The 12616-nt window shown below is 34.7% G+C and overlaps 1 protein-coding gene across 2 annotated transcripts in view; it reads right to left on the bottom strand.

Annotated features, from left to right (window-relative positions):
• Nucleotides 1-12616, bottom strand: part of LOC134259703 (prostaglandin E synthase 3-like) — a 28593-nt gene that overhangs the window by 11288 nt on the left and 4689 nt on the right. For both annotated transcript variants that reach the window (XM_062742295.1, XM_062742293.1), the window contains exons 2-5: nt 11887-12006; nt 9763-9832; nt 9546-9644; nt 1250-1339 (exon numbers count right to left, since the gene is read on the bottom strand). In XM_062742295.1, coding sequence (XP_062598279.1) covers nt 1250-1339; nt 9546-9644; nt 9763-9832; nt 11887-12006 — 379 coding nt within the window. The remainder of the gene's footprint in view (nt 1-1249; nt 1340-9545; nt 9645-9762; nt 9833-11886; nt 12007-12616) is intronic.

Consider the following 12616-nt stretch of genomic DNA (forward strand, 5'->3'; position numbering starts at 1 on the left):
AAATTTATATTATATTATAGACTGACAAGTTGCAAGAGATTTTTCTAATGTCTCCCACGGATATGGAATAAAGTGGTTATTAATATATTCGATCAGTGCTTAATATTAATGCAAGATATATTACTGTAGTCAGCGGCGACTCACACAAATTGTTCCGACAAAAATAGTTCCATCATGATAAGTAGATACAACATTATTGTTCATGATAAGAATAATGTTGTGTATGTCATACGTTAAAGAAACCAAAAATAATGTCAACATATTTTCAGAAAATCACTTTCCCCCCGAAATGCAAATAAAAAATACCAATATTCCTATGCTCGCTCCCTCTTCACCTTTTTTTTACCATGTTTGATAACAGACAATATTTAGGTCATTCTTCGATTGATTTCTTTTCACCGATGAATTGATAATACTATATCAACAATTGTATTAAGTACTTGTTTATAGTTCGTTAATTATCATACAATTTTCTCTTAAAGAAAAAAATAATCATTCTGTGTGTGTGTATTATTAAATGACAGAATTTTCAATCCCTGACCGCAGTCTGCTCGTGTGTAGACTGTGTAAACTGTAGGGTGTGTAGCAAAACACGAACCGGGTCGGACTGAAAACCAGGTTCGTGTTGAAGTTCAGCGCATCATTTTATATAGAATTTGAATTATGTAAGTAATTTCTTCGACGAATACATTAGCATATTTCAGTAATTTTCAAAAGAAAAACGGTTTTCAGTTTAGAATTTTCCGACCCGGCCCTGATTTTCCTAACCCATTTTAAACACACTTTGTTGCAGATGCAAATGATAGAACAAAATATAGTTCAACAGCCCTAGGGATTGTATAATTTTTTATTGAACAGAATTCGTATTCATATGATCTATAAGTAACAAGATTAAGAAAAGAAAAGTTTTGTCTGCCATCGTAACTTCCCGGCAAAACAAAACTTGCTTCTCCGAGCTCGCTAGATGTGTTTGACGACTCCATCGCACGTGTGTAGACCAAAGTTAATGTTGGTCTTGCAGACACAGGTGTGTGTACTGTTTGTTAGGAGACTGAGTGACTGTAATGCTACGGACTCACGAAATTCACACCAGTTCCATAATTAGACAGCTAGTGCAGTTTTTTTTTAATCAAAGTCATTATAACCACTGTTAAACATATTAAATCTTAAAGTCGAATATCTTTGGATATGGGGTAACCCATATCTATTCTCGTCTTTATTTATAAAAGGAGTAATGGACTTGACTTACTGCTTCTAAATCCATGTCTCCTGCATCTTCTTCATAGTCTGAATCATCTTCATCTTTCCATTTATTAAAATCTGTTCTTATCCAATGAACCTAAAACAGAAGAAACTAGATATCATTGAGATGATGACCATCTCAAATGACCTTCAGCAACGAACATGAAAAAGTAAGGTAGCTGAGACGGGTTTATTTTGAAGAACATTTGTGTACTATTAAGGGATGTGTTGTTTGAGTTTAAAGGGGACAAAAAAAAAACTATACTATTCTCTGGAAAAACTTTTAGAAAAGTATTTGTATGATGAAATGAAATATAACAAGCAAATTCAAGGAATTGTGGTCCCCCGCTTTCAGTGCCATTGTGGGTGAGATGTCATTTTTTATTACGTATTGTGTGTAATATGAACACCCTATGATATGTCATTTATTTAGAAATCATCACTGAACCCAAGGTCAAGGTCAAAGGGTTAAAGTTCTTGGTATCCAATCTAAAGTCTTCTCATAAGGATTACATATTTGAAGTATGAAAGCCCTAGCCCTTACCATTCAAAAGTTATGGTCAAGGTTAAAGTTTTATCATAAGTACAAAAAATCTTCAAGGTCAAAAGGTCAAGGTTGTTGGTATCAAATGAAAGGTCTTGCCAAAAAGAATGCATATGTGAAATATGAAAGTTCCAGTATCTACTGTTCCAAAGTTGTGGCCGAGATTAAAGTTTTTGAAAAGTAGGTCAGACTCCAAGGTCAAGGCCAAAGGATCAAAGTTCTTGGTATTTAATGAAAAGTCTTCTCACAAGGATTACATATGTGAAGTATGAAAGCCCTAGCCCCTACCATTCAAAAGTTTTGGTCAAGGTTAAAGTTTTTTTCATAAGTACATAAATCTCCAAGGTCAAGGTCAAAAGTCAAAATTGTTGGTATCCAATGAAAGGTCTTGGCACAAAGAATACATATGTGAAATATGAAAGTCCTATAGTATCCACCGTTCAAAAGTTGTAACCAAGGTTATAGTTTTTAAAAAGTAGGTCAAACTCCAAGGTCAAGGTCAAAGGATCAAAGTTCTTGGTATCTAATGAAAGTTCTTTTCTAAAGGATTACATACATGAAGTATGAAATCCTTAGCCCTTACCATGTAAAAGTTTTGGTCAAAGTTAAAGTTTTTTCATAAGTATATAAATCTCCAAGGTCAAGGTCAAAAGGTCAAAGTTGTTGGTATCCAATGAAAGGTCTTGCTACAAACAATACATAAATGAAATATAAAAGTCCTAGTACCTACCATTCAAAAGTTATGGCCAAAGTAAAAGTTTGGAATTTTTGTGTAAAAGTTGGTCAAACTCCAAGGTCAAGGTCAAAAGGTCAAATTTGGTGGTACCCAAAGAAAGGTCTTGTCACAAGGAATACACAAGTGAAGTATGAAAGTCATAGCTCCACTAAATCAAAAGTTATGGGCAAGGTTAAAGTTTTTGTGACGGACGGACAGACTGACAGACTGACAGACTGACGGACAGACAGACGGAGAGAGGGACAGACGGACAGACGGACAGACGAATGAGATTTAATGTCCCCTCGCTTTCGCGAAAGCGGGGGACAAAAAAATGACACAAAATTCATGAGTGCCACATGCCCTCTATCAAAAAACGGCACAAGAATCACAAAGGTTGCATATCCTCTCTGAAAATGGAAATCACAAACGTTCTGTACCCTAAGTCAATTGGCAAAAGTTTGAGGCTGACTGGACTTGATTACTAAAGGGAGCTGCAGAGCAGACCCAAAGGCACCTGACGTTACTTATTTTTGTCCCCCGCTTTCGCGAAAGCGAGGGGACATTAAATCTCATTCGTCAGTCTGTCCGTCCGTCACAAAAACTTTAACCTTGCCCATAACTTTTGATTTAGTGGAGCTATAATTTTCATATTTCATATGTGTATTCCTTGTGATAAGACCTTTCTTTGGGTACCACCAAATTTGACCTTTTGACCTTGACCTTGGAGTTTCAACTACTTTTACTAAAAAATTCCAAACTTTTACTTTGGCCATAACTTTTGAATGGTAGGTACTAGGACTTTCATATTTCACATATTTATTCTTTGTGACAAGACCTTTCAATGAATACCAACAACTTTGACCTTTTGACCTTGACCTTGGAAATTTACATACTTATGAAAAAACTATATCATTGACCATATTTGAACGGTAAGGGCTACGGCTTTTATACTTCATATATTTTATTCTTGTAAGAAGACCTTTCATTGGATACCAAGAACTTTGACCTTTTGACCTTGACCTTGGAGTTTTAACTACTTTTTAAAAATTATAACCTTTTGAACGGTAGATACAAGGACTTTTATATTTCACACATGTATTCTTTGAGGCAGCACCTTTCATTGGATACCAACAACTTTGACCTTTGGACCTTGACCTTGGAGATTTATGTACTTCTGAAAAAACTTTAACCTTGACCATAACTTTTAAACGGTAAGGGCTAGGGCTTTTGTACTTCACATATGTAATCCTTGTGAGAAGACCTTTCATTGCATGCCAGGAACTTAGACCCTTTGACCTTGACCTTGGAGTTTTAACTACTTTTTAAAAACGTTAACCTTGGTTACAACTTTTGAACGGTAGAAACTAGGACTTTCATATTTTAATAGCCATTCTCTGTAACCACTTGAACTTCGTTGCCACGCATGGTCACCGATTTTGATGAAACTTCACCCATGCTTAGTACTTGACACCAGAAACAAATATCAAACAAAATTTCGTTGCTATGTGTCTCGGTTGCTATGGCAACAGCCGGAAAAGTTTGAAAAATCGAGATTTTCAGCCACTTCAAATCTTGACTGTGGCTTAATAAAAACTAGAAAAAGGAAACAAACCATTCTCACAAAAACATGACACCTTGATGTCACTTATACTGTAAAGAAACTGTTTAGAATATATCTTTAAGTAAGTGGTTACCAAGGGTACATTTGGAATACATTTAAAATGCTGAAATATGCTGAAAAACACTCCGTATTCACTAATGATAGGTGTTATATGCTCAAACTCAATCAATGACTCAAGAAAAACAATGAAAATATTTGACCTTAAGTATATAGGTATAAGCAATATTATTCTATAAATAACTTTTATGGTTGCCATGGTAACACAGTGTAACCATGCAAAACTAGTAACTAAGATTGGGTTAATGCTACTGTCTTGAGGAAAAACATGAAAATTCAAGACTGGCAAATATGCATCCTTAGGATCTTGCAACACCAAAACTATAAGAAAAATTGGGTATAATTATTACTTTGCAGTGTTACCATGGAAACAAAGTACCAGTGCTTAAAAGTGAATTATTTTTCGCTGCATTAAGAATTAAATTGCCATATAATCAAGGAACAAATTAAAGAACTCAGTTTGAATAGTAGTTATCTGTTAGAACTGAAGTTGAATATCATATATTGATAAAATTTGATGAAGAAAACAACACTGTTGCTATGGTTACCAAGAAGGGAAAATGTTCGATTTTGTGAACTTTATATCAATATTAAACCCTGTGTGCCAACTTCTTGCATCCACTTAGAGATTGGATGATAGTCAAAATTAAAAGTCAGGTAAGCTGTTAATAAATATCAATCATAAAAGTTTTGGGAATCTACATTTAAGGGTACGTATCCAAGGAAAGAAGATATTTTTAAGGTTTTTAAGCATATATTTTCTGCTTATTTCCATAGCAACGCTCTACTTAAAGAATCTAATCTGAATTTTTTCAAATGGGAAAACTAGGAGCACACCTACATCTTTAAAAATTGATCATTAGTTATAAGGAAATGTGCTTTTTTAAAAGATAGGATCAGATTTAAACATACAGAATGTTACTTTGAAGGCTCTCTGTGGTATAAAAACCTTGGCCACCATTGCCAACCAAAATGAAATATCATATTTTGTTCTTGGTATATGTTTCAAGGCTCTTTTTTCTGTTATTTGGTCACATTTCATCCTATAATTGCTTTTTATTTTTACGTGTATGACTTTATAAAATTCAATGAATATTTTTTTTACTTTTGAATACTTTTGTTACCATAGTAACGTATGTAATAGTTGATTTACCAAACATGTTTATCATGCATTTGAGACATCTGACCTTCTAATTTTGGAAACAGTCATCGCCAATAGTTTGCTTTGCCGCAAATGTTAACTATGGGGCTCTAAACATGTTTAAAATTGCCATTTTTTGAACTTTAAGACATGTTGCCATGGTAACTATAGAGCATAGCAACCAATTTTTGCCTGATTTCAGTTTAGGGTATCAATGACTTTTCTTATAGAGAGTTTGGAGAAATTCTGAGACTATGCGTGCCACAGCCCCTATATAAAATTTCAAGTCATTACAGAGAATGGCTCTTAAATATATGTATTCTTTATGGCAAGACCTTACATGGGATACCAAAAACTTTGACCTATTGACCTTGACCCTAAAAATGATATCTTGCCCACAAAGATACCGAAAGCGGGGGACCACAATTCTTTGAATTTGCTTGTTCTTTTAATGAAAAAAATTTACCCATACCTAATAATAAACAAGGTACCCATCGAGACCGCCATCTTGGATTTTTGAAGTAGGTCATTCACTTGTATTTTCGGTAAAATCCAAGATGGCAGTCTCAATGGGTACCTTGTTTATTATTAGTATGGGTAAATTTTTTTTATTAAAAGAAAATAAGTAACGTCAGGTGCCTGTGAGCAGACCCTAATAGGAAATATCTCATTTTCTAATCTGCGGCAAATTCCTTGATTGAATAATTTCAATATCATTTTATACCCTTTTAGATTATTGTTTTTTTTTGGGGGGGGGGGTGTTCTGAGAAGCAAAATGTTTAAAGAAAAGTGTCTAAGCTCCAACATTCACAAAACAAGAGATCCATGGGCCACTTCGCTCACCTGAGCACTTTTGGCTAGGAAAAAAGAAGAAATTAGTTTATTATTGAAAAGTGTAAACCCAAAAGTAGTCCCAACCATTTCTTAAAGGGGAGAGGGTATAATTTGCAAAAACTTGAATCTATACTACCTGAGAATGCTTCCATATAAATATGATAAATCATGGCTTTGCTATTCTTGAGAAGATTTTAAAAGAATTTTTCTATAATTCTATGCTAAATTTGGTCCACCATTGTGGCCCCGCCCTACCCCCTTGGGTCATAATTTGAACAAACTTGAATCTACACTACTTGAGGATGCTTCCATATAAATATAATCAATCATGGCCTTGTTATTCATGAGAAGAAGATTTTTTAAGAATTTTCCTATATACCAGGTAATTCTATGTAAAATTTGGTCCACCATTGTGGCCCCGCCCTAACCCCTTGCGTCATAATTTTAACAAACTTGAATCTACACTACCTGAGCATGCTTCCATATAAACAGGATCAATCATGGCTTTGTTATTCTTGAGAAGAAGATTTTTAAAGAATTTTCAATCTTTTTCTATGTAAAAATTTGGTCGGTCATTGTGGCGCCGCCCTACCCCCAAGGGTCATAATTTGAACAAACTTGAATCTACACTAACTGAGGATGCTTCTATATAAATATGATCAATCATGTCTTCATGGTTCTTGAGAAAAAGATTTTTAAAGATTTTTCCTACATATTTCAATGTAAAACTTTGGTCGGCCATTGTGGCCCCGCCCTACACCAGGGGTCACGATTTGAACAAACTTGAAACTACACTACCTGAGGATGTTTCCCCGTAGGTTTCATTTTTCCTGGCACAATGGATCTTGACAAGAAGATTTTTATAACATGACACCAAATTTTCACTATTTCTGAATACGTAATATCGCGACTACCAATAAGTACCTCGCAGTTATCTAACTTACTACCGCTCTTTTGCGGGGGAGTCGAGAAAGGTCTAAATTTCTGGGGCACATGACATTGTTTACAGTAGTGACAATCAACCGATTCCAACAATTTGATGCCGAAATCACAATGTTTTGCCAGATATTGAACTCCAAATAGTACATGGTCATATAAGGACAGTTTAGAATATTTTATCTGCTTTAAAATGTGACGATTTTCAATGAAAATTTAACTCGAAGAGTCCGCTTAATTAAAAATATCGTTAAAAATGTAACAATTTAGGATTGGCTCCTCTCAAAAATTTATTAGGCTGGTTCAGCGATTGTTTAGCAAAGTATTCCACTAGGATTTTTTACTTATCTGTCCTTGTAAATGCTACAGTGATCGATCTTGCATTATATTAAATAGCACATTTGCCCCCACCCAACAGACGTTTCCTACCTCCATCGCGAAAGAGTTCCGCTAAGTTAAGTAATCGCGATATCAAGTATTATCTCCCCTTGAATGAGGGAGTGGCCCTTCATTTGAACAAATCTGAATCCCCTTCATCCAACCTAAGGATGTTTTGTGGCAAGTTTGGTTGAAATTGGCCCAGTGGTTCTAGAGGAGAAGTTGAAAACGTGAAAAGTTTACAGACAGACAGATGGACAGCTAGACAGACAGACGGACGAAGGGCAAAATGTGATCAGAAAAGCACACTTGAGCCTTCGGCTCAGGTGAGCTAAAAAAGAAACTCTGTGGCAAGATGTCAGTTTAGTAGCTCGTGTGACTTAATATTTTATAGATTGATAAATTCTGACTGCCTTCACTTCATATCGTTGTAGCTGTCTTGCACATATAGAAGAACTTGAGCAATATACAAAAATATTAATTCTACAAGATACAAGTGATAATTTTATTCAATCAATTTAACAGACAAAAGAAAACTGCAAAATGAGTTTACTTTGTAAAATTAAAGTTTTTAGGCCATGATAAATAAATTGCTAGATTCTCATCCGAATTGTTTAAAAAATCGAGGCGGGCGGGCGGCTTTTATTTTATATTTTTTATTTTTTCAATTTTGCAGATTTTTTATTGACCTGGTCAAATGGTGTAATTTTATCTACAATACCCAAATAAAAGTCATAGTAAAGGTTCAATTATCTCTTACTTCACATCATCACCTATCTTTTTCAACCAATGACCCTTGTTTAAAATATATACGCATGTATTACAGCAATTACCATCTTTTCAGCTGTCAAAATCATGTCGACTTTCGCAGGATTTAAAATGAAAGTAGAATGGTAGATGACTACCGATCCGGATCACAATTAAGACAAAGAAAAACAGAAATAAAAAAATCGAGGCGGAAGTATAAAATTGGGGTGGGCGGGGATGAGAATCTAGGAATATTTTTATTATGGCCTTAAATGATGCATTCTATATGACATCCAATCAAGATAATGAGATAGACATGGGGGATGTAGATAACTTCTTTCAGGCAGGGGTTTGGGGGAGGGCACCTTAAAGCCCCCAGTGGGTCCAAAGCATAGCCTGGTTGGGCCCATCGGGCTACGCCCCCGCAAGCTCCTTGGTTTTTATGCATTTTAAGAGTAAAACCAGGCACAACAAGATGTGTTTATGAAACACCGATGCCCCCATACGACAGCTTATGGCAAAGGTTGAATTCTCTCAAATACAGGTCAAAGCCAAAAGTGTTGGTACCCAAAGGAAGGTCTTGTTACAAGGAATATACCCGTGAACTATGAGAGTCCTAGTTCTAACAGATAAAAAGTTATGACCAAGGTTTTAGTTTTTAAAGAGTGGGTCAAACTCTTAGGTCAAGATCAAAAATATTTATACCAGCTGAAAGGTCTCTCCACAATGAATATACATGAAGTATGTAAGTTCTAGCTCCAACTGTTCAAAAGTTATGGCTAAGGTTAAAGTGTGGGTTTTTTTTTGCAAAAGTAGGTCAAATTCCAAAGTCAAATTTCGTGGTACCCAAAGAAAGGTCTCGTCACAAAGAATACATCTGTGAAATATGAAAGCCATAGCCCCATCAACCCAATATGTACAAGCTAAGTTTAAGTTGACAACAGACAGACAGGGAGACAAACAGATAAACAGGACAAAAACAATTTCAATCTGGGGGCATAAAAATAGTGGTATTGGTTAATTATGTACCAAAGTATGTCATTACCAATACTAGTCCTATCATGCCACCTTCACAACCCCCACCCCTCTTAAGTCCACCAGTGATGGAGTCTAGAATTAGTACAAAATCCTTTGCTTACATCAGCAATGCATATCTCAAAGATTTCCATTGGAAATTATCTTTTTATGCCCCAAGAATCAAAGATTCTTGGTATATAGTTTTTGTCTTGTCGTCTGTCTGCCTGTTTGTCTGCAACAACTTTAACCATGCCCATAGTGAGTGGGGCTATGACTTTCATATTTCACAGATGTATTCCACAAAACACACCTTAAATTTATCTTTTATTAAACGAGGCCAGAAGTGACCCTCTTCTTTCTTCTTTATCACAAATGGAACATTCCTAGGAAGGACAGTATATTTTGATTCCTAAAAAAGATTAAGAAATTCAATAGACTTGTATATGTCATTAAAATACTTCAGTTAAAACTTGTTAAATAAATTATCTTATTCATTCTTATCCTTTCCTGGCATTTTTAACTATTACCTTTGGGTCTACTTCTTTGAAGAATTCAATTTTGGATTCATACAATTTCTTTTCTGCTCCTCCTCTTGCCCTACAAAACATACAGGTTCAAACTTTGTAAAATTGGCCTAAAAACACATTTTAATTGTTACAATAAACCAGAAGTCTCAACTTTAGCTCTTAGAACTGGTTTTTATTTATAACAAGTATAGTATGCAGTCTAGACAGTGATGTCACAGGAATTCATTTAACTGATTTTTTTTAAAAAGAGGGAGTACGCATATGAAATATAACAGATTGTTAAAAAGTTGGCAGTTTCCGCAGATTTAGTCAATGAATGACGTCACCTACAGATCAGGTCTATGACGATCGATTGCAAGTTTGGCCTCTTAGCTTGGTTGAAAACAAAAGTAACAAGAATGTGTATGGTAAAGATGTTCTGATTATTTGAATTAATCCATTAATGCAGGATTGGAATTAAAATTACGATTCACCATGCGGGAATTTACTGCAAGATGAGGCGAGATTCAAGATGGAATGAGACTATGGACACCATATTGGCTGAAGGTTATCAGTTCAATAGGTATTATATACACATTCTTTTCATTATGTTAATGTCAATATAAATTAATAGATTTTATTCTCTTTATATTCTTTTAAATATTTGAAGAAGATTCTTGTTTTAAAAAATTCAATATTTATTGTTAATTAAAAAATTATCAAGTACACACACATATATATATAGGGCACCCACCAAACAAAATGAGGTGGGGATACCAAAAAATTGTGTATGCATGACTTCTCATCGGCCTTTCCCCAAATACCTTTTAGTTTTACCAACAAATCCCTCTGTTTTCTGTAAAATATCATAGATTTCCATCTTCCTCAAAAATTTGATCGTTCTTGAGACTTGACATGTCCGACATTAAAATACACTGTAGGTCATATTTGCAAAATCAATAAAATATTCTACAGAAAAACCTAGGCCTAAACAGTTTTAAGTTTTAACATTTTCTTAGCACTTAACATTTTCTAAAGTCTGCCTCCATGTTTTTTTAAAGCAAAATCACACACAGTTAGAGATTGTTAAAACATGACCAGGTGTCATTTTCCTTGTCTATTTTTACTTAGTCAAAATCTTTCTAAAAACTTGCTCATGCTAGTGGCAGTGATGGTATCTAGATGTGTTTTTGTTATTTTTTCTTCTCTACCTTCTCTATACTGACAAATTATCTTTTCCTTACATATTTAAACTCCTTTTATTGCCGATTTTTCTCCATTCTTGACATGTTTTTTTTTTGCTATAAATAGCTGCACTACAGACGGGAGATAACTCTTAAACTTTGACTCAAATTCTTGCTGAATAAAAATACATGAAAATACTTTTATTAATACCCAAAATTCAAAATAAAAAAACAGCGAGAGGCGGGCGGGATGAGAATCTAAAGATTAATTTTATCTGGCCTTACATACATACGTGTTACCTGTAGGGAAAGCTTTGCTCTATGGGGTCCGTGAGAGTCTGCCCTCTATTTATTTATATATTAGGTTTGGGTATTGCAACTGAAAAATTGTATAGCAATATACCGTATAACAGGTATTTTCTGAGGTTGTCCAATTTTTGTGGAATTTTGCAGATAGGACAAATCTGCAAAAATTACAATTGCAAAATATTCATATTTTTAATATGCCTCCAGGTACATGTATTCTATACATGCAAGTAAGTTAAGTGCTTTGTAAGTGGTGGATTTTCTAAGTTTTAAGAACTTGTGTCCAATCCTTATGTTGCAACATCTAAACAATAAAATACATGTATGTTCAAATCAAGTGGTGCGTATGTCTGATAGAATTCTCATTCTATGCATACCAGACCCAGTAATATCATTTGTGACTCAAGGTTCTTAAAATTGAAGTGTCTGCAGACTCGTACTTGGACATGTCTTTACTAGCGAGAACATTCAGGTGACATCAAAACTCCTTCATTTTTTTTATTGCACACCCCCGAGTTGCAAAGCAGTTGGCAAGAAAACATATTTTTTTGTTTGGCCTAAACCTAAAAACATGCAGAAACTGAAAAAGCTAAACAATGGAAACTGTACCTTGAAATGGCACCTAACAGTGGAGCTAATGATTTAGATAACATACCTAAATGTTAATGACGTTTCTGTTAGCTCTATTTGGGGTTCTGTGCAGTCATCAACATCAACTGTAATGTATAACTTGTCTTTTCTTTGTGCCCATTCTATGGGAGCATGAAGAGCTTGTCTGCAACAACAAATACATATAGATATAGGTTAACAAACTTTGCTATATAGTTTACATGGTAAATGATGTATAAAAGTTTCCTTGTAGGATGAATAGAAGTTTATTTGCAGGATAAATGAGTTTTTTTCCTCGTAACAGAAATTTGAACTATTATACCAAGCATATTGTAAACAAGAGGTGCATGGGCTGCAATGTTCACATGAGTAACTTTGGCCCTGCTGTTCTTTACCAGAATTCCCTCTTTGTCATACTTATTGTGGCCCCACTCAACACCCGAGGGTCACGATTTGTACAATACTTGATGCTGCTTCCATACAAGTTCAAGTTTTCCTGGCCCATTGGTTTTTGAGAAGAGAATTTTCAATTTTTTTTCCCTTTATATTTCAATGTAAAACTTTGATTTTCTATTGTGGCACCACCCTACCCAAGGGTGCCTAAATCAAATTATTTAGAAAGAATGCGGGTAGTTACGTTCCGATAATTGTTCGACCCACATGGATTTCACAGGAATCCATGTTCATCCCTTGTGGTTTTGTTCAGATGCAATTATTATACACTTTCAACAGTTTAACATATCATTCTTGGTCTACATTGTTTTTATATGCATATT

The sequence above is a fragment of the Saccostrea cucullata genome, unplaced genomic scaffold (assembly GCF_032062105.1).
Source record: "Saccostrea cucullata isolate Sc308-1 unplaced genomic scaffold, CSIRO_AGI_Scuc_v1 ctg1208, whole genome shotgun sequence".
NCBI lineage: Eukaryota > Metazoa > Mollusca > Bivalvia > Ostreida > Ostreidae > Saccostrea > Saccostrea cuccullata.